Source organism: Malaclemys terrapin, chromosome 11 (assembly GCF_027887155.1).
Source record: "Malaclemys terrapin pileata isolate rMalTer1 chromosome 11, rMalTer1.hap1, whole genome shotgun sequence".
In the NCBI taxonomy this organism is placed as follows: domain Eukaryota; kingdom Metazoa; phylum Chordata; order Testudines; family Emydidae; genus Malaclemys; species Malaclemys terrapin.
In genome coordinates, this window is record NC_071515.1 from 36753879 (window position 1) to 36780441 (window position 26563).

The 26563-nt window shown below is 39.9% G+C and overlaps 1 protein-coding gene across 2 annotated transcripts in view; it reads right to left on the bottom strand.

Annotated features, from left to right (window-relative positions):
- Positions 1-701: 701 nt before the first annotated feature.
- RBM45 (RNA binding motif protein 45) overlaps positions 702-26563 on the bottom strand; it is a 31679-nt gene continuing 5817 nt past the window's right edge. Inside the window, exons 2-10 of one of the 2 annotated variants that reach the window (XM_054044271.1) lie at positions 24430-24552; positions 24164-24290; positions 22406-22537; positions 21878-22054; positions 20711-20840; positions 17061-17154; positions 16488-16654; positions 12418-12618; positions 702-956 (exon numbers count right to left, since the gene is read on the bottom strand). In XM_054044271.1, coding sequence (XP_053900246.1) covers positions 12426-12618; positions 16488-16654; positions 17061-17154; positions 20711-20840; positions 21878-22054; positions 22406-22537; positions 24164-24290; positions 24430-24552 — 1143 coding nt within the window. In that variant the 3' untranslated portion in view covers positions 702-956; positions 12418-12425. Of the gene's footprint in view, positions 957-12417; positions 12619-16487; positions 16655-17060; positions 17155-20710; positions 20841-21877; positions 22058-22405; positions 22538-24163; positions 24291-24429; positions 24553-26563 lie in introns of both variants that reach the window. The other variant, XM_054044270.1, reaches the window with a different exon arrangement.

Sequence of the window (26563 nt, forward strand, 5' to 3'; positions counted from 1 at the left end):
TTTTGTTCATATGGATCCTTTAACAAATATTACCATTGGAAGTGTATGGGAGTCGTCACATGTAGATACATGTGCAAATACTTATTTGAGCTATCTTTACTCAATATTTCAGCAGCAGTCACAACTGGAATAGTGGGTTGCTTAATAAACCATTATAGTTCTTTGAAAAAGGAATGACTACAGTTGTTCAGATGGTATATATTTCATAATTAAATAATGCACTTTAGAAAAAAAACCAACCATGATATTAATGATCACAGCTACCAATAACTAAAGTGGGCAAGGGATAAGTTTCAATAACCCACATCTGACTCCCAGTCTAGTGCCCTGCACACTAGACAACAATAAATCAGCTTTTCATACTTTTGGCCCTAACAAAGGAAAGCACTCAAGCAAGTGCGTAAGTCTCCTCCCTCAAGAGGAAAGTTTTCCTGAATCTGGGGCTGTCTGGACCAGGCTCAATCTTGGCAGAAACCGGTAGCAATCTTTGAAATATTCTGCACCATTTAAAAAAAGAATAAAAAAAAATTATATATATTTTTAGTTCTCATCCTAATTGGACTGTGTTAATGTCTGCACTTTCAATTACTCTTTAGTATGTACAGTCTGAGTCATTAGCAATTAACCAGTGAAACCATTAATATTGCCTCCTTTATTCCCCCCCCCCCCCCATCTTTAACGTGTTCATGTTAGAGGCAGGATTTAAACAAAAAAATTTTATTTCTCTAATATAGAATGACAGACTGCTACAACAAATATCAGTTTACAATTAAAAACGTTGGCTAATTGTAGATTTAAACTACATTCTGTATTTTGGGGTTTTTTTAAAATAAAGTGTTTTTTCCCCCACAAACATCAGCTAACAGTACAAAAAGCTGTCACTGTCCACAGGAACCGTGTCTAGTCATGGTTTTCAGTCAGTCAGCTGAGGGTCATGCCATTAATTAATCTCTGCTCTGTAGAAAGAACACAAGTATGAAGATAGTGTCAAAGATAAAATACCTATATTTATTTAAAAATACATATGATAATAAGGGTATTTCTTACAATGGCACTCCAACCCACACATAAAAGCCTGTCTATAATTAAAATATTTAGAGAAACTAATACTCTATGTATTCTCTAACAAATTCTGTGTGAAAGCAAGCATTTTTTTCTAAAACATACTGTGTATTATCTTGTGAATTAAATTATGTTGTAGTTCTTTATTAACAGAGTGCCTCTCTATTTTGGAGCACATTTGATTGCTTATACTGTAACCACTCTGAATGTTCATATAGAGAAAAAATAAATACATGCATATTACTGTACTTCTCTCTTTTCCACAGATTTTTTTTAAACTTTAAAGCAAACAAAATCAAGGAAGCAAAATTATTCAGAACAAGGATGATATAACAGAGTAGGTTCCAAAGAGTTCTAGAAAAGACACATTATGGATTTCCACAACCTATTAAATTATTAGAGATTCCATTACAAAAAGATTCTGGGAATCCAGCTAGGAAGACAGCAGAAGTAAATAACCAACATACATATACAAAGATTGGGGAGGAGGGAATGCAATACCACCTCTCTGTGCAGGGCTACTGAATTCAGAAAACCAGGGTTTATTTCATTCTGTAAAGACTAGTTCTAGAAGTCTTGACTTTATATGTTTTCAAGATGTTGCTATTATACAGCTCAGCTTTTCTAAATCACTTGTGCAACCCCACAAAAAGTGTTTGGTCAATGCTAATGGCTACAGTGAACAGAAAAAAATCCCACAACATATTCCTCTGGAAAGTGCTGGATTCTCCCCTCCATCTTTTAATTATGGCATATTAGAGAGATAAGGTGGGTGAAAAAAAATATCTTAATGGACCAACTGTTTGCGAGAGACAAGCTTTCGAGCTTATACATGTCTGGGAAATGTACTCAGTGTCACAGCTAAACACAGGGCATGATTTTTTTTAGCATGTTGAGTACATTTCCCAGGCCTGAAGGAGAGAAAGCTTGTCTCTCTCACCAACAGAAGTTGGTCCAATAAAGGTTATTACCTCACCCACCTTTTCTCTCTAATATTCTGGGACCAACATAGCAACAACAACACTGCATAGAAGTTATGGCATATGTCATTTTCATTACAGGAATCACAAACCTTCAGCCAAACATGAAATGCTTAGGTAAAGCAATGAGATTAAGGTAGAAAAATGCCAAGGTGATGGTGGAGGAGAGGAAGATAGATGGTCAGTATCAAGAACTTGAGACATATAATCAATTTTAAAAAGTTTAGAAGTAAGAGAAGCCCTCTGTACTTTAAATCAATCTGCTCAAACCTGGATTGATTTAAATCATGGTAATTTAAGTCACTAATTTTAACCTTAAAATTTATTTGGACCAGTGTATAAACATAAGGAGAAACACCTACATCAAGAGTTTGAGTTTAAATCAATAGTCAAAAGAAAGCCACCATTTTAATATTTTTTATTTCTTTTAGTTACTTCCCTAGACAATGTGAATATTCATTGGTCAGTATGAGAGCTGGAGCTTGTCAAATTGATGAGATGGACTGGTTTAGTAAATTATCATACATTTACTCAAATTCTTTGAAAATACAGGTTATATTCCTGATTATTATGATTTAAAAGCAGGGCTGTCAATCACAGTTAATGCATGCAATTAATGCAAAAAAAATTAACTAGATTTTAAAAAACGTCATGATTAATTGCAGTTTTAATTGCACTGTTAAACAATAGAATACCAATTTAAATTTATTATAAATATTTTGGATGTTTTTCTACATTCTCAAATATTCTGATTTCAATTACAAAGTGCTCACTTTATATTATTTTTATTACAAATATTTGCACTGTAAAAAAAGATAAACAATAGAAATAGTATTTTTCAATTCACCTCATAAATCCCCTCAGTTCTACTTCTTGTTCAGCCAATCTCTACGACAAACACATTTATTTACATTTATGGGAAGTAATACTGCCTGCTTCTTATTTACAATGTCACCTGAAAGCGAGAACAGGCATTCGCAGGCATTGCTGTAGCCGGCATTGCAACGTATTTATGTGCCAGATATACTAAACATTTGTATGCCCCTTCATGCTTTGGCTTGTAGGTTCTAAAATTTTACATAGTTTTGTTTTCGAGTGCAGTTGTAGAATTTTTTTAACATTTGTTAATTGCACTTTCACGATAGAGAGATTGCATTATAGTACTTGTATGAGGTGAATTGAGCAAGGGACCACAATACATTTAACTAATTCAATTTTAACTGACTCAATTATTAGAAATTGTATGTATCCCCACTTAAAAAAATAAATAAAAACCAGGGATTTTTGCATTACAAATGCACACTTCTTGAGGAAATACCTAAAGGAAACAACCTCAAAAGAGCCAAAGTAGTAAAACTTTTACTTCATTCTGATAAAAGGTCAAAAAGATTATACAGTTAATCCTCCTCTAATTTTTATACTAGTTAAGAGGACAAAGCATCTTCACTATCCCATGTTACAATATAGCTACAGGCAAAAGCAAGTCTACTTGCTTTCAGTCTTCTGGTGATTCATGGAGTATGGGCAGAAGGGACTGTTCTGATCATCTGATCTGACCTGCTGCATAATGCAGACCAGGGGTCGGCAACCGTTCAGTTGTGGTGTGCTGAGTCTTTATTTATTCACTCCAATTTAAGGTTTCGCGTGCCAGTAACACATTTTAACATTTTTAGGTCTCTTTCTACAAGTCTAAAATATATAACTAAACTATTGTTGTATATAAAGTAAATAAGGTTTTTAAAATGTTTAAGAAGCTTCATTTAAAATTAAATTAAAATGCAGAGCCCCTTGGACCGGTGGCCAGGACCCGGGCAGTGTGAGTGCCACTCAAAATCAGCTCGTGTGCCGCCTTCGGCACGCGTGTCATTGGTTGCCTTACCCCTGGTCTAACTGATCACCATATGTGGGGCTGGGAAGAACTTTTTCCCCAGGTCAGATTGGCAGTGACCTTAGGACGTTTTCACCTTGCTCTCCTGCGTGTCGGTGTGGGTTGCTTGCCAGGATTAGCTGGTATGTCTCAGTTAATCATTTCCCTGTCATTTCACTGGTACACCTCTGTCCTGCCTAGTCTCTGCCTATGGCATGTAACAGTCTACTCTCCTGTGGGCTGTAATACTTTGGTCTAATTTAGGTTATTGGGTTTAGCGTGAGTGTTGGTAACACAAATAACAATCTGTGTTAACCTGATGGTCCCTTCTGTCCTTAAACTCTATAATTTACCAAGGAACATGTTGGATTCTCCATCATTTTAAGGTATTAAATTAAGATTGAGTATCTTCTAAAAAAGATGTTATTGCTCAATCAGAAGTTATGGGTTTGATGCAGGAATTACTCCATGAAATTCTATGATCTGTATCGGGGTAGGCAACCTATGGTACACGTGACGATTTTCAGTGGCACTCTCACTGCCCGGGTCCTTGCCACCAGTCCAATAGTTTAGTTATATATTATAGACTTATAGAAAGACAACTCCTAAGAACGTTAAAATGTATTACTGGCACGCAAAACGTTAAATTAGAGTGAATAAATGAGGACTCGGCACACCACTTCTGAAAAGTTGCCGACCCCTGAGTTAGACCCTGAGCATGTGAGCAAGAATCAGCCAGCCGAGTACTGGAGAGAGAATGCTTGGTGCCACCTCAGAGCCCTGGCCCTTCTGGTCCAATGTCCCATATCCAGCTGTGGCCACCCCTGATGCTTCAGAGGAAGGAGATCAATAAACCAAAACCAAAAACCCCAGAACACACTGGGGGGAAGAAAGGGGAGAAAATCATTGCCCTCCAAGTGGCCAGCTGAAACCCTGAAGAATGAGCATTTAGAACATAAAACAAAACCACAAGTGACTCCCCAGGGCTGCTAAACCGTTCCCCCAATCAGATGCCTAAATTTGTACATCTCTCTCTTAAAACTTAAGTTGTTTGCCCAAAACTTCTATTGAGTTTTCTGGAACCTCACCCCTCTGATGGTTAGAAACCTTCTAATTTCCAGTCTGAATTTGTTTGTGGGCAATTTATAGCCATTTATTCTTGTGATAACATTGTCCTTTAGCTTAAATGGCTCTTTACCCTCCCCGGTATTTACGAAAGCTATCATATCCCCTCTCAGCCTTCTTTTTGCTAAGCTAAACAAGCCAAGCTCTTTCAGTCTCCTTTTACAAGATATGCACTCCATTCTCCAGATCATGCCAGTAACTCTTCTATACACCTATTCCTATTTAAAATTAATCTTTTTTCAACATAGGTGACAGGTTATCAGAATTAAAAATTTTATTAAAGTGAATGTTTAAAATGAAATATACACGAGTTAAGAGGCAAGGTACTGTACATCTGGAGTCAGGCCTGGGTTGGGGGGGGGTTACAGGTGTCGTTTGCAAGGATGTAAAGATACATACATATCGCATAACCTGCATAGACCCAGATTGGGGTGCAAGAGTTTTTAAATTGTCAGTGGATAAGTGGGCTCAGGTACGCCATCCATGGAATGAATAAGGAGCCCAAGTCAGTATTGGTATAGCGGATAAGTACATGGGTGGGGTACCCTGGGTCTCTCAGAGAAGGAAGTGGGTTATTTCCCTGGTCGGCGGTCTCGGTTACTCAGTGTGGTACTGACGGTGTCCTGTGATGTGTTCTGTATAAATGTCTCTGGACCACCTGATGGTGTCGGACACCATGAGCTGTCTCATGAGCCGGGCGTAGCGTCGACCAACTCCGCACGCTCTCAAAACCGGCTCGTTGTGGGGGTCCCAGGAGCCCAGGGCTCCCACGATCAGGGCGTGTATCTGGACCTCATAGCCCTGGGCTCTCAGGGTCTCGGCCAGCGGGGTGTACTTCAACGTCTTCCGTGCTCGGGTCTCGTGGAGGGCCGGTGACCGGTTTTCAAAAGGCACCGTGACGTCTATGATGAGGACCTTCTTCTTTTCTGCGTCCGTCACGATGATGTCGGGTCGCAGTCTGCTGTCTATCCCGGGGATGGCGGAGTCGAGGGTGATCTTCCCCAGGGATGGCTTTCACCAGCCGGTTTTGGATGGCCTTGTGGTGGTGCCGCCAGGCTCCGGAGTGCTGTTTGCATCCACACAGGACGTGGGGCAGGGTCTCGTTTGCATAGCCGCACTTCCTGCAGCGCTTGTCCCGGCTGCCATGGCGGACTGCTCCGTTGAGGGGAACACAGTTGAGTGGGGCCCTGTGGACAAACCGCCAGTCGGCAAACCTGATGAAGCTGTCCCCGGGAAGGAAGTGGTTGCTGGCGTCCCACTTGCTGGACACCTCGAACACCTTGCCCTGGTCCAGCTTCCGCTTGAGGTTCTCGGCATAGTGGCAGCGGATGGTGTCCTTCAGGGTCCTTTCCAGCATAGCTCTGGCGGTTGGGGTGACGATGGTGTGGTCCTGGGTCCTTAAGCATGGCATCAGTATTCCCAGCTCCCGGAGCTCCTCACAACACTTCCAGCAGCAGCCGATCCTCTAACCCAGGTGTCTCGAGGCGTTGCGGGCGCAGGACCAGAGAGGACAGGTCTCCCCCCTCAATTCCGAACTCAGCCTCCAGGGAGCTGCTGAGATAGGTGGTGATGTGCTGCTCGGAGGGGGCCCTGGTGATGCGTTTCCTGACCACGGCCCATACAGCTTCTTGCGCAATGCTCCTCACCGTCAGGTCTGGGCACGTCAGGAGGCGGAAGGCGTGGGTCATCACTGCCATGTCGCACAGGTCACCCATCCGAGGTAAGTTTGCGCCACCCTGCAGTACACCATATTCTTGTACAATGAGTCTTACAAGTGCCTTGTACAATGGCATTAATACTCCTCTCTCTCTCTCTGAAATGCCTTGCCTGAAATTGCATGTGCCTTTTTCACAGCCACATCACATTGGTGGCTCAGTCATCCTGCAATTGACTCACAAACCCAGGTCTCTCTCCTCCTGTCACTTCCAACTGACGAGCCTCCAGCTTGTAGCAGAAATTCTGCTAATGTAGTTAATCCTAAATACATGAGTTTGCATTTTGTACTATTAAATTTCATCCCATTTCTGTCACTCCAATCTTCAAAGTCATCCAGATCTTCCTGTATAATATTCCGATCCTCCTCTGTATTGATAATGCCTCCCAACTTTGTATCATCAGCAAATGTCATTAGCACACTCCTACTTTTTGTGCCAGGGTCATTAATAAAAATATTGAATCAGACTTGTCCCAAAATTGATCTTTGATGAATTCAAGTAACCTCCATTCAGTCCAATAACTCACCTTTCAGCACAACCCACTGCCTGCTTCCCTTTAACCAGTTACAGTAACTCCTCACTTAAAGTCATCCCGGTTAACATTGTTTCATTGTTATGTTGCTGATCAATTAGGGAACATGCTCTTTTAAAGTTGTGTAATGCTCCCTTCTAACGTCGTTTGGCAGCCGCCTGCTTTGTCTACTGCTTGCAGGAAGAGCAGTCCCTTACAGCTAGCTGATGGGGGCTTGGAACCAGGGTGGACCTGCAGCCCCTATCAGCTCCCCGTGCAGCAGCTGCCTGCAGTTCAGCTGTGTCCCTCCCTCCACTGCCATGTGCTGCTCCTGCCCTCTGCCTTGGAGCTGCTCCCCGAGACTCCTGCTTGCTGTGCAGGGGGAGGGAAGGAAGAGGGGGGCTAATGTCAGGGTGTCCCCCTCCCTCCTGCACCCCGTTTACCCCATCTTCCATAGAGCAGGGCTCAGGACGGAAGGAGCTTGCTGGCAGCTGCTGTGGTCTCAGCAAGCTTATCTAATTAACAAGGCAGTGTACTTAAGGGAACTGCGCATCTCTCTCTCTACACAAGGCAGCAGGAATGGAGGGAGAGGAGTACTGTCATTTAGCAGTAAGGGAAATATCCCACCCTCTGACTCCTCCACCTCAACCAAGCTGCCCAATCATCATCACTGTGTACCAGTATTAAATTGTTTGTTTAAAACTGTGTGTGTGTGTGTGTTAGTCTTTTCCCTCATTTACATTAATTCTTATGAGGAAATTGGATTAGCTTAACATCGTTTTGCTTAAAGTCACATTTTTCAGGAACATAACTACAATGTTAAGTGAGGAGTTACTGTACCTATCCACCTTACAATTCTTGTACTGCACCCTATCTTCCAATAAATTCCCATGTGGCACCATGTGAAATGTTTTACTGAAGTTCAAGTACACCAATTTATGGCACTTCCCTTATCAAAAAAAAAAAAAAAAAAAAAAAAAAATCAGTTATTTTCTTAAAGAATGAAATCATATTAGTATGGCATTATCTACCTTTGGTAATCACATGCTGCATTACATTTCCTTTACCATTTACCTCAATGAATTTAATTATTCTGTCCTTCACAATTTGTTCTAAAGGCTTGCATACTGCTAAAATCAGATTAACAGGCCTGTAATTGCCTGGATCATTTTTTCCCCTTCCTTAAATAGAGGCCTGAAGTTAGCTATTCTTCAGTCATATGGTTCTACCCCAAACAGACAGATTTATTGAATATCCTTGCTACTGGACTAGCAGTCTCATTAGCCAGTTCTTTCAGTATTCTGGGGCAGAAATTATTCAGTTCCCCTGACTGGAGTGCATTAAACACTAAGTTTTTCCTTCCACCTCAGATGTGGTAATTTCCATTTCTAGACACTTTTTCCATCAGCCGTACTCCTTCAGGCACATGTCCCATAGTATTATTCTTACTGAAATCAGAGGCAAAAATATTAATTTGGTTTTGGGGCCATACCTAGATTACCTCTAATTTCCTTTCCATCAACACTACAGAGCAACCGAACCGCATCCTTCCTTATTCTCTCATTATATATATTTTTTAAAACGATTATTTTAATTTTCTTGGCAAGAGCTAATTCAGTTTGACTTTTAGCAATTCTCTCACTTTATTCCTACGTTTTCTAACCTCCACAATTTAGCTTTCTTTGCTGATCAACCCCTTTTTTCATTCCCTAGAAGTACTCTGCTTACTCCTTTTTGAGCTGGTTATTCATCCAGCTTGGGCTGGTGCCTTTGCATACAAGATTTTTTTCCTTTGCTTGGGATTAAAATTTCAGATAGTTGATTTGAAGAAATTCCAAGCCTCTTCCACATTTAAGTTCTTGAGCTCTTTAGTCCAGTTGACTTCTTTAACTAACTCTCTTAAATTTCCCAAACTCTGACCTTTTGAATTAAAAAATGGTAGTTGATTACCTGATTTTGATTATCCTTCCATTTAAACTGAATCATTTCATAACCACTCAATCCAAAGTTACTTCCTACAACTCTTCTAGGATGTCCTTGCTACTTATTAAAACAGAGTCTAAAATTGTATCACCTCTTGTTGGTTTGGTGACAATTTTATGAAGTTTTCATCTATCACATCTAGAAATAACTAGGCCCTACCAATACAAGTAGCATTTATTCTCCAGCCTGTATCCAGGAAATTAAAGTCTCCCATCATGACAATTCCCTCTATTATTGAAGAGCTCTCTATCCACATGTGAATCTGACCCTGGGGGTCTATAGCAGACCCCTAACACAATCCAAATACAATTCTTCCCCAAAGAGATTTGGACCCGAACAGGCTGTGTTTTGTCCATACTATCACTTCATACTCCTTTAGTTTACTGCTTAGTTGATGCACAATGCTACTGCACCACTTTTACCTTTATTCCAATCTCTCCTAAACAGTACATACCATTCAATAGCTATATTCCAGTCATGAGTGCTATTCCACCATGTTTTTGTAATCCCTGTAATATCTGTTCTAACCCTCCTGCTCAGATGCCCTATGGAAAAATAGTTAATGGAACTCCTATTTATTTTTGTGTGCAAAATTATGCACAAGTTAACTCCAAACTTTCCCTACAAAGTTCAATATACAGTGACTCAAAGGAAAGCCTAACCATCATCTAAAAGATACTCTAAACAGTACCTCTAATTACAAAAGTATAAATCACTCATAAAAGTTATCAATTACACAACAAGCCATTATCTTGATAATTTCATGACACAAAGACAGACAAAGAAACATCTTTCTATTTTAAAGCATTGGAATTCGATCCATTTCAAAGTTCGTGGAAAGTTTCAGAGTTCAACCTTTTTCCAATGCTTTCTAATTGGAAAAAATCATTAAAATGGCAGTCCTTATTGAAAGACAACCGCCTCAGTTATTCAGTGGAGAGAGAGAAATAAAACCACTACTTTTGCAAAATTGGAAATTTCTTTTAAGAAGAACAGGAACTTGCACAGATATGCAGCATCTATGCTAGTGTGCTAAACAAAGTTAAATAAACCAAAATGTTTCCCCCCCCCCCCCCCAATATACATACATATATTTTTTTCAATAAAAAAATTTTACACTTTTACACAAACTGTGACAGCAATGATCGAATTGTGCCTTGGATGCCTATTTTAGCCAGATTCTTAAACCTGCATGCCAGAAGTTCAACATTTTAGGAAAATCTATAGCTGCTGCTCAAAATCAAAGGATCAGGAAGCTAGAGTTACAGAACACTGACAATGCAATCTGAGAGGCATAACAGTTTAAATGTTTTATATATTCTGCTGTAAGAAAACAAAGAACTTGTTTCAGGCTGGGGGGCGGGGGAGAGAGAACAATGACAATATTTAATATATTAGAACAGGGGTGGCCAACCTGCATCTCTGAAACCACATGCGGCTCTTCAGAAATTAATATGAGGCTCCTTGTATAGGCACCGACTCTGGGGCTGGAGCTACAGGTGCCAAATTTCCAAGGTGCCAGGCAGTGCTCATTGCTTACCCCCTGGCTCTGCCACAGGCCCTGCCTCCACTCCACGCCTTCCTGCACCCTGCCGAGCCTGCCATGCCCTCTCAACAGACAGGACCCTGACCTCATCTGTGACACTTAGCTTCTTAACTCTACCAAGCTCCATCAAAAAGGAGCCTGAAAGACAGATGGCTTTAAGCCCCAAAATTCTCTTTATGGAGCAATCTCTGCCTGAGGAATGGAATAAAAAGCTTCAGTAATAACCGCTAATAGTCACAATGTAAAACCATTAGACCTAAGTAAAGTAGATTTATTATACCCTTTCCTTCTTTTAAATCCAAGCAACCCCAGATCCCTATTAAACCCTTATTCAGAGGCACTCAATATTTACCTCCCTACTTAAGTCATGCACATTGAAGACCAATGATCACTGGCACTTTGCCAGTCTGTATTGGCTATAGCCAAATACTAGCTATCACACTCCACTCCTTCAACTCCAGTTATAAGTGGCATGAGTAATTTGACAATTTGATGGGCAATTAAGTATGGAATTGAATCTAGCACCTCATTGTCTTGCCTTTGCTTAATTCATAATAGGAATTCATAATTTTAAATAGTATTCTGGCTGGTGTGCTACAGAATCTAGAGTGACCTCTCACAATGTGCAACTCATCACCTGTTTTCCAGGTCTCATTCTTTGGTCTTGCAAAAGATCTTTCCTAAATGGATTTCCCATTTTACTAAACTACAGGAGCACCCAGATGCCCATTATCCCACAGCTAAACTTTACTTCCATGGTCTTACTGATGATACCCCATCCCTCCTACCTTCGGGGGAGGGGAGGAAGAGCCTTCACAGTCTTTATCTTATCTGTATATCTCACCAAATGATAGTGGAACACACACAATTTTGGTCTGCACAGATGCACATATGGAGAAATTCCTTTCCATTCCTTACCAGGAGAAATAACCTAGACCTACTGGGTAGGATTTTCAAAAAAATATCTAAATGATTTTGGAGCACAAGTTCCATCAATTTTCAACAGAACTTGTGCCTTAAGTCAATTGGGTGCTTTTTAAAAGTCTCTTTCATTCTCCCTTTTCTGGGAAATACTACAAGACATATTTACATTATGGATTTTCCCTAGATGGCCCAGAAACTTTTGGGTTCTCACTTGTCTTTCTTCCTTCTTCTAAGATCCACTTTATTTACCACTTTCCTCAGACCTCAGATCTTTGGACTTACCTACCATCATTGTGACAGGTGGTGTTCTTTAGTGAAAGAATGATAGAGACTGATCTCAATCATATCCTTTATTTTTCTATATTTTCCCCTCTTTAAAATGTTCAGCATTGATACATTAGAAGTACATAAAGTTAATCATTTTCATATGGTTGTCCAGACTGATATCGATCAATTGGTTTATGTTTAACTATATATTTTTAAAAATAAACAAAAGTTTTATTTAAAAAAATGCCTACTAAAAATTAAAAATATGCTTTTGGGCAGTGATCTTACATTCCAAATTTATCATGAAGCAAGTTTTTAAAGACAAGTTATAAATTTCTTAAAAACTGAGGTTAGAATTGAAATGTTACCAAAGAATAACAGAGGACCCACCATTTAAACTAGCTGAATTTTAGTTTACATCCAGATGAAGTACTTACCCATGAGGTCAGTAAGTTCTTTGACGTTTGTTAGATTCTTCTGCAGGTGAATCTGCCAACATTACTTTAAGCCTGACACCATTCACCATCTTGCCATGTAATGCAGTTATGGCATCGCTAGCACTTGTTCTGTCTGCAAACTTAGCATAGCCCACATTTTTTCCTAACACAAGGTAAACTTCTATAAGATGTCCAAACCGACTTAAAAAAAAAAAAAAAGAAGAAGATTGTTAGGCCACATTCTCTAAGCACTCCCTCAATAAAAATCACCCATATCAGTGCTTTACCCAACATTTAAAACAAAAAAACAAGTAAACCTGATCGACATCATGATCACTACAGGTGGTGTGGAAGTGACACTTTGGTAGTTCTTCTGACAACTTCAGAAAGGATGTCTGTGGGCTAGTTTACTTATGTGAGTGGACTATATTTGTTCACTTGTGATTTATATTTGAGAAGACCTCAATAAAGTACCTTAAAAATAAATATTAAAAACTTATCATAGAAAGTCCTACTCTCCCAAGTCACCTGAGGGCTCCAAGGCAGGGCTGAGGCAGAGAGAAGACAAGACAAAATGTACTTATATGTAATATAAGTTATGTCAGGTCATAATATAGGATGCAAAGACCATGAAGAATAGCTTCCTTTCCCTTCAGACTCTGACTAAGGTAGTCCAGTAGCCCAAGTAGGTACATTTCAAATTCCACACAAACTGGCACTGGGGTTTTCTTTTTGTCTGTTTTTAAAAGTGGCTTGACTTTTAGAAAGCGCTGTCCCTCAGTTACGCCAATAGAGCTGGCAGATATCAGAATGGGGGAACGTTGCCCTTAATACATACAAAATAATCCAACAAAGTTGGTAGAGCAACTCTAAAACGAGTTTTAAAAAGGTGAAATGGGCAAAAATTGTCTCCCAAGTCTTCGATACTAATCTGTTGGGTACCCTCAAATGACTTTTGGAGGCAGGCCAGTAGTACAAATAAGATTACATTACTTCAGGTCAGGTTTTAATTATACCAGAAGCAACTTCCTGAATCTATATTGTTATGCAGGTTTCCCACAATCTCTCAAATAATAAGCAGTTAAAATTTCAAGCTGAAATAGATATGTGATACCATAAGAGCATGAAGTACTAAAGCTTTCTGCAAATAAAGTGAATGAAACTGATTACTTGACTTCAGGATTATCTGCACATCAGGTTTAATAACTGGCAGCACAATATTGACATTTGTTTGGAAATGGACCATAATTTATTGAACATAAGAATGGCCACAATGGGTCAGACCAATGGACTTAACTACCTTGAGTAATTTTGTATCATTTGCAAACTTTGCCACCTGTCTTCCAAAAGTGGCCAATGCCAGATGCTATTAACAGAACGGGGCAATTATCAAGTGATCCATCCCACATCATCCAGTCCCAGCATCTGGTAATCAGAGGCTAATGTTACTCAGAGGATGGGGTTGCATCCCTGACCATCCTGGCTAATAGTCATTGATGGACCTATCCTCCATCAACTTAACTAATTCTTTGTTTGAACCCCATTATAGTTTTGGCCTTCAAAACCACCCTGGAAACAAGTTCCATAGCTTGACTGTGCATTGTGTGAAGAAGTACTTCCTTTCGTTTTAAAGCTGCTGCTTACTAATTACAGTAGCTCCTCACTTAAAGTCGTCCCGGTTAACGTTGTTTCATCATTACATTGCTGATCAATTAGGGAACATGCTCGTTTAAAGTTGTGCAATGCTCCCTTCTAACGTCGTTTGGCAGCCGCCTGCTTTGTCCCCTACTTGCAGGAAGGGCAGCCCGTTGCAGTTAGCTGGTGGGGGCTTGTAACCAGGGTGGACCAGCACCCCCCCTATCAGCCCCCCATTCCCGTAAGTTCCCTGTGCTGCAGCCACCTATCAATTGCCTGGCAGTTCAGCTGTCCCTCCCCCCACTGCCATGTGCTGCTCCTGCCCTCTGCCTTGGCACTGCTCCCAGAGACTCCTGCTTGCTGTGCGGGGGGGGGGCGGGCCTAATGTCAGAGTGTCACCCTCCCCCCTGCTCCTGCACCCCACTTACCCCATCTCCATATAGAGCAGGGAGGGGACACAGACGGAGAGAGACAGAGAGAGCTTGGGACAGCAGCTGTTGTCTCAACTTCCTGACCCACTTAAAAAGACAATGCACTTAAGAGTCGGTCAAGCTTACTTAAAGGGGCAGTGTGCATCTCTCTTTCTCTCCCCCACACAAGGTGTGTGTCTGTCTCTGTCTGCTATGCTGTCTCCCCTGCCTTGTGTTCGTGCTGCCTTGTGTGAAAGGCTACATTAACAACGTGTTAACCCTTGAGGGCTCAGCAGAGTGCTAGTTCATCATTTAGCAGCAAGGCATTCCCTGGGAAATATCCCTCCCTCTTCCACCCTCTAACTTCACCACCTCAACCAAGCTTCACAATCATCATAGCTGTGAATAGTATTAAATTGTTTGTTTAAAACGTATACTGTGTGTATATCTATATAATATATAGTTTTTTGTCTGGTGAAAAAATTTCCCCTGGAACCTAACCCCCCCATTTACATTAATTCTTATGGGGAAATTGGATTTGCTTAACGTTGTTTCGCTTAAAGTCGTATTTTTCAGGAACATAACTACAACGTTAAGCGAGGAGTTACTGTATATTGGGTAACCCCTGGATCTTGTGTTATGTGAAGCAGTAAAACAATTCCTTATTCACTGTCTCCATCCCTTTCAAGATTTTATAGGCCTCTATCATATCCCCTCTTAGTCCTCTTTTTTCCAAGCTGAAAAGTCCCAGTCTTTTTAATCTCTCCTCATATGGAAGCTGTTCAATACCCCATATCATTTTTGTTGCCCTTCTCTGTACTTTCTCAAATTCTAATATATCATCTTTTTTGAGATTGTGCGATGAGAACAGCACACAGTATTCAAGGTGTGGGCATACCATATAGTGGCATTATGATATTTATTATGCCTTTCCTAATGGTTCCTAACATTGTTGTCTTTTTTTGACTACCATTGCATATTGAGCAGATGCTTTCAGAGAACTATCCACAAGGATTCCAAAATGTCTTTCTTGAATGGTAACAGCTAATTTAGACACCATCATTTTGTATGTATAGTTGGAATTATGTTTTCCCAATGTGCACAACACTGCATTTATCAATATTGAATTTCATCTGCCATTTTGTTTCCCAACCACCCAGTTTTGTGAGATCCCTTTGTAACTCTTCAATGCCAGCTTTGGACTTAACTATCTTGAGTAATTTTGTATCATCTGCAAACTTTGCCACCTGTTTACTCCTTTTTCCTGATCATTTATGAATATGCTGAACAGTACTGACCCCAGTACAGAACCCCTGGGGGACCCCGCTATATCTCTCTCCACTGTGATCATTTCTTCTGACCCTTTGTTTCCTTTCTTTTAACCAGTTGTTGATCCATGAGAAGATCTTCCCTCTTGTCCCATGACTGTTTACTTTGCTTAAGAGTTGTCTTGAGGGACCTTGTGAAAGACTTTCTGAAAGTCCAATTACACTATATCAACTGGATCACCCTTGTCCATGTTTGTTGACCCCCTCAAAGAATTCTAAAAAGATTGGTGAGGCATGATTTCCTTTACAAAAGCCATGTTGACTCTTCCCCAACAAATGTTGTTCATTTATGTGTCTGATAATTCTATTCTTTACTATAGTTTCAACCAATTTGCGTGGTACTAAAATTAGGCTTACCAGCCTGTAATTGCAAGGATTGCCTCTGGAGTCTTTTTTTAAAAACTGGCGTTACATTAACTATCCTGCAGTCATCTGGTACAGAAGCTGACTTAAGTGAGTGATAGGTTACATATCACAGTTAGTAGTTCTGCAATTTCATATACGAGTTTCTTCAGAATTCTTCGGTGAATACCATCTGCTCCTGGTGACTTTCTACTGTTTAATTTATCAGTAGATCACTTGTATTTGCTGTGGGCTCTCTCACGATTATGACTTGGTTTGATTTCAGTGTTTATTCTAAATTTTTCAAAATTTATTCTACTATTGAAGTTATTTTAATCACTAAATGGTACCTTACCAGAATACATCCTCCAACACATTTACAGGTAAGGGACGAGGATAAAACACTATGAAAAGCCTTTCCTTCATAGAAGTCTCAGGTGGAACCTTTTTTTTGCGTGATGGAAGTACAGCATCTGTTTGGGGCTGAGATAACGGAGAACTAGAACTTCTGCTGCAAGGTTGCTGAAACAAAAATAAAACGTAACGAAAAACGTAACTGATGAAAATAAAGTGAAAAATTTCCATTTTATCTGATTTAGTACTCTGTTACTGTTGTAGGACATTAAAGTCCTGGATTACATATGGGCTCTCTGATAGCCACATGATTAACTGATGTGTTTTTCTTGACTACCTCCCTGACAGTATTTTTCCTGGGCAATAAATCCAGTTAAGATCATACCACCTTTAAAGAGTACAGAAAAGCACAAATCAACCCACCACACTTCAAACAAACAAACAAAGTCAGCTCCTAAAGCAGTCACAAGGGTAAGAGAAAAAAAAGATGGGACACGATTGCTTATTGCACATTTCAAGGTTCTGTAACAACTGAGGAGAAACAACATCAAAAGTACAGAGTGTAGTTACTTACAGAAGATGTATATTGCTGACCAACTAGATTATTATGTGACACCATTGATGACACCTGTGAAGTCACCAGCTGTGTTGCCATTTTTCTGATGTGGCTGCAAGCAGAAATAATCAGACTGTCTTTACAGCAAAAAGTAACATTACTATAATCTTAAGAAATTCACATGACAATTTGTTTAAAATCAAAGTTTTCAGAGAAAGAACTGATCAAGAAAACATCTATTCAGTTTTCCTTGATATGTGCAGAGAACATCCAGGAATAAGTAAATGGTTGCAAATTTATGTGAGTACTCTTGTTAGACCCGGAATACACTGAGATACCTGTATCCCAATGTTCTATACTCTTTTCCTATAACATAGCCTTTCAGTTATCACTGTTGCTTTAATAGACAGACAGAATATACAAACCCAGCTCATGGAGTTAAACTCAGCTCTTTACGTTGCCCGAGAGAAGTAAAAATGAGTTTGCTGGAAACATTATTTCTTCCCTATAATTTTCTTATCCATTTTGATAGTGAAGGTAAAACAATTACATTTTTTGCTTGGACTAGCAAGATTTTATATTTTGCAAAGCTAGAATAAGGCAAACCTCTTCACATTTTACAATTGTGCGACTCTTGGAATTAGGTATTAACAGAAGCATTAGAATGGCTTCACAGTATGGCATGCTGGCTCAAACTACAGGCACTTCCACACACCCAAGTTATGTATTTTCTCTTAAAGAGGACATGCTGAGGAAAAAATACTGGGCTATGCTTACTTTGGGGGTTTTGTTTTCTTGCTTCTTATGATACATAAACAATTTTTATTCTACTTTTTTTAACCTTATAAATATCAAGAGTATTAAATCACTAGCCTCCCAGGTTTGGCTGAAAGTCTCCGGGAAGAATTTGAGCCAAAATAGCTCCCCCATCACTTAACTGAGCAAGAAATTACTCCTGGGGGAATTCTGCGCCACTAGTGTACATGCGCAGAATTTATGTCCCCCAAAGATTTCTCTGCTTCCCCGCAGAAAAGTTACTTCCCACCTCTGTGCAGCCAGTGGCCTGTGCTCCCCAATGCCATGCTGAAGCCTCCACATTTATTTGACAAATAAAATGTGCATAATTTTGCAGAATTTTAATATATTGTGTGCAGAATTTTTAATATTTTGGCACAGCATTTTTAGGAGCAGAATGCCCTCAGGAGTAAGAAATGGTGTTGAATCTTTAACAATGATTTTTCATTCTTTGTCAGGTGTTTTGGTCAGGTCATTATCTATCTTCAATTCCCTTCCCCTGATCTGCGCAGGTCCCACTTCCTTGGTACTCACGCTGCCAATATCCTATTAGCTCTACAGTCATCCAGAGTCTTCCAGGAAACAATAGACAAAAACCTGCTTCTAATATAAAACCCACTACCCCATTCTCAGACTTCTTTATACATCGCAAGCTAGTAAAAAAGGTTTGGTCACATTTTACAAGTCATCTTAAAATAAAAGGAATGTTTTATCTTTTCTTTTCTCTCTGTCTCTTGAAAAGTAGCAGCAATGTTTGGTGTTTCAAAAGGCCTTTTCTGCGATTGTGTCCTGTATGGTGTAGTGAAACCCCACTGTGGCCTGGAAAGGGGTTAATAGTCAACTAATTACAGTACAGGTACAACAGATTACCTAATTAGTTGCTTCCCAGCCAGAGGGGCAGGATGGGAGGCATCAGGTAATAATTTAATGGACACCTGGGCCTCATAAAAGGGGAGAGAATTCAATCTGAAGGGAGGAACCACAAAGACTCTCATGAAGAAGCCTAAGCTAGACTCAGCAAGAGAATAGACTCCTCAAAGAAATATTTACCTCGCCTTCCTTGTCTACCTCAAGGAGATACTTTGAGGGGCCAGTGCTCGAGGCCAAATCTGGAGAGAAGACTCCACAGTAACTAAGGAAGAGACAGAAGAGACAGCCCAGGAGAAGAGCAAATTGATTGAGAGTGTTTTTGGACATTAGTTTGAGCTTTAGCTACCCGAAAGGGATTGGACTTCTGGAGGGCTGAGTTGTGCATGTGACATTGCACTCCATATGATTTTATAAAAATATGCTAATGAGCATGAATATAATGCAACTGGAATATGCTTCATGCAAAAGGTCTCTTGTAAGGTATCATTACAAAGCTTATAATCTGAGTGTAGTCATCCTATTTGTATAAATGTATCATTCTTGTATCTGAAACTAGAAATATGAAATATAACTGAGGTCCTATTGTAATTATGCAAAAAGTGTGGGCCATTAATGGTAGTTTGGAATCTTGACGGCTCCCATCAACTTGGACAATTGGTGTAAATGGCTCTGTTTACTTTCAAGCCTTCCTGTGAGTCAGGCCAGGAAGAATGAAGGCTTGGGGTCTCACAGGACATGTGACCATATCACCTAGTACTGGAATCCATCTAAAACCTGGGGCTTTTCCATTTAGAAGGAGGGGTGGGGACCCAGAAAGAAAAGATTCTCGCCTTGTGCCAAAGCTTTAAAAGGGAGTGGACCAGAACAAAGGAGATTCCAGTCATGAGAAATCTCCAAGCTACCACCTGAGCTGGAACAAGGACTGTCCCAGAGGAAAGGATTGGGCCCCGACTAGGAAGGAGTCCAGTCTGTGAAAGAAGCTTATTGGAACATCTCTGAGGGTGAGATTTTATCTGTAATCAGTTTCTTAATGTATTAGACTTAGACTTGCCTGTTTGTTTTATTTTGCTTGGTAACTTACTTTGTTCTGTCTGTTATTACTTGGAACCACTTAAATCCTACTTTTTATATTTAATAAAATCACTTTTGCTTATTATTGAACCCAGAGTTAGTGACTAATACCTGGGGGAGCAAACAGCTGTGCATCTCTCTCTATCAGTGTTCTAGAGGGTGGACAATTTATGAGTTTATTCTGTATAAGCTTTATACAGAGTAAAACAGATTTATTTGGGGTTCGGATCCCATTGGAAGTTGGGTGTCTGGGTGCTAGAAACAGGAGAACTTCTTAAGCTGTTTTCAGTTAAGTCTGCAGCTTTGGGGCACGTGGCTCAGACCCTGGGTCTGTGTTGGAGCAGATTAGTGTGTCTGGCTCGACAAGGCAGGGTTCTGAAGGCCCAAACTGGCAGAGAAAATGGGCTCAGAGGTGATCTCAGCATATCAGGTGGCAGTCCCAAGGGGGTCTCTGTGACCCAACCCGTCATAGTGCACAAAGCAGAGGTGGGGAGGGATAGCTCAGTGGTTTGAGCATTCGCCTGCTAAACCCAGGGTTGTGAATTCAATCTTTGAGGGGGCCATTTAGGGAACTGAGGTAAAAATCTGTATGGGGATTTGTCCTGCTTAGAGCAGGGGGTTGGACTAGATGACCTCCTGAGGTCCCTTCCAACCCTGATATTCTATGACCATCAAGGGACATAGGAGACGAAGATTCCTGTAACTTTGCCCCCTGATACCAGGAGGCATTGTAGTGGTGAGTGCATACCATAGCACCCTGAAATATCTTACATTTCAGAAGCATCCATTATAGAAACAAAAGTTGTACAGTGGTAGGTTTCATTTTCTTAATTTTTCCTTTTCCCCTTGCCTTTATAACAATTTTTCAAAGAGAAACACTGCTCTCCAGAACACAGAATTACAGCTTTTCACCTACGTGGGTTGGTACTTACTCCAGTCCGTTGCTCCCATCTTCAAGGAAAGCAACACCTAGACGATTTCCAGGAGGATATTCAAAACCATGTAGCTTGTATTTGGCATATATAGCTGATGCAGCAGTAGTATACTGAATCACAGCATGCCCTAAAGATGGATGAAACATACCAAGATAATGTAGAAAGTGTGTAAGTTGAAATCCTCAAAAGCACTACTAAGAACAGTGTACTCAAACATAGCAGGGTACAACACCAGATTAGTCATAGGCACTCAAATACAATCTTTTTACTTCATCATCCAACTCATCTTTAGCAAAATCCAAAAACTGGGTGACTGAACAAATCTTTACAGCTGAACCTGAAAATCATCTGATATTACTTCCTTTATAGAATGCCTATAAAAAAAACTCCAAAAGTTAACAGATATTTGTAACCACTAATTTGTACACAAATATTTTACTTTTTAAGTGTAGTTATTCTCTGAAATAAGTGATTAAAATGTAGGGTTCCTGTTTATTGTATCAATGATTTCCATATCAAATTTGTCAGCTTAAAAGCAGAGGTAGTTCTTGTAACCAGCAATTTAAGCCACTATGTTCTTTTGGATCATGCATCATCAATACTAATAATTCTGTACCAGCAATTTAGTTAACAATACTATTGATTATAATATAATCCAGTTTGTTCTCCCATAGCTATACTGGCTCTGTGGGGCTAGCTAACAGGCTTAAAATTGTAAAACCTTATTTTAAGATGGAATCCATACATTACTTTGAGGGCATGATGAGAATTCAACAAAGTAGATGCATGGTTTTTTTCCTTAACAGAAATCCTACACATCTTTGATAACATCACATCTGATGCAGAATCTATTAAGAAACAGCTTTCATTTGATTTTTTACTTCTGAGCATATGAAATGTAGAGATGCTATGGGTTGCTTCCCCACTTTGTAAATATTAGGACCCCTCAGGGATCTAGTTAGCGATAGGATGTAACTGTTCAGTCCAATAGGTCTGTTCAGAGGAGATGTAGAGTAGAACAGCAGTGTGCAGGACCAAATTTACGTATCTTCCACTGCCAAAAGGCTACATCATTCTGTATTGAGAAGGAAGAGGAAGGGAAAATAAAATATTTTAGAGTCAAAACAGTAGAAAGAAAGAGGTTCTTTTTGTTTTGTTATTTACCATGGTTAGTATGCGGATCTTGCTGAACATCACAATACTCCAGTCCTGGGACTAGATCAAAGAGGAAGAACAGCCGCTCTTGTTCGAAGGGGAGTCGCGATACCACTGACAGGCATTTGGAAACGGATTCTCGAACTCTCGTCTGACTCTTTTCAAAACTACCAAATTCTGGCTGCCCTTCTCAAGAACCAAAATAAGACACATTACACGTCACTATACTATTTACCTTGACCATTTCAATAAAATTTTTCTAAAACATTTCTAGGACCTAAGTCATGTTATAATAAAAAAAGGACATATTTATTTCAGACAACCAATGCAAAGGCCAAATGTAAAATAACCCTGAACAATATAGAAACTAAATGTCTGAGTTAGAACCAACAACCAAAAACCTGGACCTACTATTTTAAATGTGTCTCCATTTGCCTCTCTCTGAATATACCTCTATTTCCATAACACTCTTTCCAGTTTCTGTGTGATCTTATCCAGAATTACCAGTCACTGTTAATGTGAAAAGTTATTACTTACCGAAGGGAAACACACTCCCTCTAGGTTCATGCCCCATTGGCTCCTGCCTCATACTACTGCTACTACTGTAATAGTCACATTCAGAGGATTCAGACGGCTTGTTTTTAGGTTCAGCCAAAATGGCCCTGTAACCTGGAACAAGTAACCACATATTTCACATTTCATCATGTATTTTTCAAACATCTGTGACTAGAAAGTGTTCTTTAAGCATTATATTGAAAAACATTACAGACAGAAAAATCAGTTACTGTTTCTTTAAAAACAAAACAACTATCCTATCACTCATGAAGACTAATACAATTAGAAGCAACATAACCTATTATCTATTCCATTCAGAAGTACAGTGCCCAAAGATCATCTTGGAAATACTTGACAGAGAGGCAAGAAGTAGCTGGACATCTATGCAGCCTAAGCCTACCTTTGCCTACCAAGATCTGTGCTGAATTAGGCACTTCACCTGTGTAAGCTATTTGGTCTGGTCTCAGACCATCTAACTCCTTTCATTCTGACCTCATGGACCCGGGATTAAAGAAAAATACTAAATTTGTTAACAGGCTGATATAACCTTAACTCTCATTAAATGAAATTTTTGTGTGTCCTAATTTTCGTTAGGAATAAGATACAAGACAATTATAAAAAATAGGTGCTTAATTGATATTTGTGATTAATTGGGCACTACATAGTCCAAGACTACACAATTCATTTATTTCACTATATTAAAAATATACCAGTCCACTGTTTTGGGCACATCTTTATAAAGTATTATACAGCTTTTAGATACTGGTTTTAACTGTTAACTCTAGACCACAACTCTCTCAGAACTAAACTTTACCACACCTTGTTTATATTAATTTGTTTGCAAATTTGTTCTCTAGCTTTTTGAAGGCCCATATAGGAAGATTTGAAGAACATTCTTTATTGAAACCACAGTAGCCATGTCAGCACTACTGATCATCTAATATGTTCAATAAGGCTTTATGCAGAATATTGGTGTTTCCTCTTGGCTGTGTGTGTAAAAGGATAAAAAGAAAAACATTGCAGATCATCTGAGGAGCATGAAGCACTACAGAAAGGTGTATTTTATTATTCCCATTTTACAGAGGGAGAAACTAAGGCATGAGAGGTTACATTAATTGCCAATGTCACAGGAATTCTAGTTCTGTCAATCCTGTGCTCTAAGCACTAAACAACTTTAACTGCAACAAATGTTAAATCATAAGACTAAGTGTGCTATATTCTGAAAATAGTGAAACATGGTATTATTAGTATCAAATACAGTTTTGTTTAAATAGCTGTAGTCACAATACATTTTACTGTTGTGTTTGTGCATTATTATATATTCCTTTTATTTTGAGTATCCCCTGAGAACTTCATAAAAGTTCATCTGCATAAAAAAAGTGTGTGTGTGTATATATATATACACACGTACATATATGTGCTGCACTACAGTCAGGCTATTTTACATCAACAGAAGTCACTGTAGTTCATTCCCAAAGCCCTTTCACTGTTATTACTTTAAATCTAAGACCTTAATCCTGCAAGTACTTTCACAGGTGACTAATCCCACTGAACTTAATGGTTGCATTGTTTACAGTACTAGGTTCTGCAACGTCTGACCACCAATGCATTTACACCATAAATAATTTTGCTCCTAATAAAACCGAAGCCAGAGGCTGTCGTACTTGAACCTATACTAATGAGTTCAGTTTCTCATAATAAATGAGGGGGGGGGGGCAGAGAAATCAGTCACATTCTTACTTCGATCACACTCTTCTATTGCAAGGGCAGCTTGGGATGGTTTTAAATACCTCACATAGCCCAAACCTTTACTTTCTCCTGTGGTCTTCTTCTTAATAATGCTACAATATTCAATGTCTCCATACACCTAGGAGATTTAAAAATTGTAAAAACAATTTTATCCAACATTTCTGAAGTTCATAAAAATTTTACATTTTAATCTACTGTCAAAAATAACCTGAGAAAATGCAGTTGGATATAATGAATAACTAAAACTCAACTAGTACCTTAAACTTATTCCTCAGATCTTCCTCTGTATAGGACTTTGGTATCTTAACAAAGATGCGTGTAAGCTCTTCATCTTCAACATCTCGGTGGCTTCCGGAAGCTCTGGACTGGGCAATGAACACCTAACAGAGTTAAACACAATGTTAATTACTTGAGAAAAGTGTAAATATACATGAATAGTCAGGAAAAATAATGTCTTCAAATAGCTTTGTGCTTATATTTGCATTCTCTGACTACTCCTGTGGCAAAAAAGAAAAAAGTTGCCTTTCACTGTAGATATACTCTGACAAAAGACCTGCCTGCTGCAAACATGTACATCTGTACACAATCAGGGACCCAGATGGAAGACCAGCCCACATGATCCCACATAAAGAATTATGGTTCATTCTTCAGTTATTATAACCCATCTTCCAAAAGCCTGTCACAAGTTAAGCACCTGGGAGCAGTGTAACTGGCTGGTCAATGAGTTGCTCCAGTGTTGTCTGGCTACCCTGCCTCCTTCACAAGACCTGAGAGGGCAGGAAATTTTGAAAGGGCACCTATGCATGGTGGAGGAGGAAGGACATGAATACCTAGGCTGGCCTACTATTAGCAGCATTAATGCTGGCACAGCTGGCTCTTTAAGCATGCACTGATGTACACTGTAGCAAAAGGATGGACTACTTCATAGCAGATCCATGATTGTAGCCATTTTGTTTAAAAAAAACAAACATGGATCACTTAACGATTGCCTGCTCTGTTAGTTTCCTCTGAAGCACCTGGCATTGGCCACTGTCGGAACACAGGATACTGGACTAGATGGATCATATGGGTCTAACCCAATATGGTCACTCTCAGGTTCTAAAGAAAAATAAAAAAGTCTAACAAGTAGCATACTAAAGCCCTGATACTGCAGCGTGTACTAATTTGAATGGGAATCCACTTATGTGGGGCTCAGCATAGGTCAAGACGTAACTTCTCATACTCATAATTATACTCATAATATAGTTTGAAGAGAGATGCAATATACATGAAGAGGATTACAAGGCACACAAAAACTAGCTGGAAAGTAACCTCACTTTCGAGATGGAGAAACTCAATTACAGCTGTTAAATGACTTGCCTAAGGCCATACAGCCTGTGGCAGAATAAAGAATAGAGTCCTAAGCTTTTAACTCTCAGGGCTTGTCTACACTACAAAATTAAGTCGACTTTATCTAATTTGACCTTGAACCTCCGAATTAATTAAGTTGATTGTGCGTGTCCACGCCATGTTCATGGTCTCAAAGGAGTGCGTCCTCACTAGCAGTGCATCGTGGGTAGCTATCCTAAAGTGCAACTTGACGCAGTGTGTTTTGGGAATTTTGTGCAATGCCTCATGGGACCAAAACATTGCTGCAGGGGAGAATAGGAACATTGCGTTGTCACCCCATGATGCACTGTGCTCCCTCCCTCATATCAACGGCAAACAACCCAGTGGTTTTCATGCCTTAAAATCGCCACACATACACCATAACCCCAGAAGCATGGAGCCTGCTCAGTTGTGCACTCTTGCTGTGAGCATCTCAAACACCTCATGCTTTCTCCTGCAGTATTTCTAGAGCCGAAGTAGGGTCTGCCATGCAGAATGTAACCATGTCCTGCAAGCAGCCCTGCTGCAAGCCATTGGGGGGGGAGGAAGGGGGGGGCAAAAAAAAAAAAAAAAAAAAAAAAAAAAAAAAAACACACCACACAATTCACAGTTGCTGCTGGAAGTCACAGAGCAGCTGCACTCTGTTGAGTGCCATTTCTGGTCCCGTGAAGCAAGCACTGACTGGTGAGACCGCATTGCTTTGCGGGTATGGAATGACGAACAGTGGCTGCAGAACTTTCGAATGCAGAAGGCCGCCTTCCAGGAACTTTGTGCAGAGCTTTCCCCTGCCCTGCAGTTCACCAACACAAAATGAGAGCTGCTCTGACAGTGGAGAAGCAAGTGGCGATTGCTATTTGGAAGCTTGCAATGTCAGACAGTTACCAGTCAGTGTGGAATCAATTCGGAGTAGGTAAATCAACCATGGGAGGTGCTGTGCTCCAAGTGTGCAGGGCCATTAATCGACTTCTGTTACAAAGAGTAGTGAGTCTGGGAAATGTGCAGGACATAGTGGATGGTTTTGCC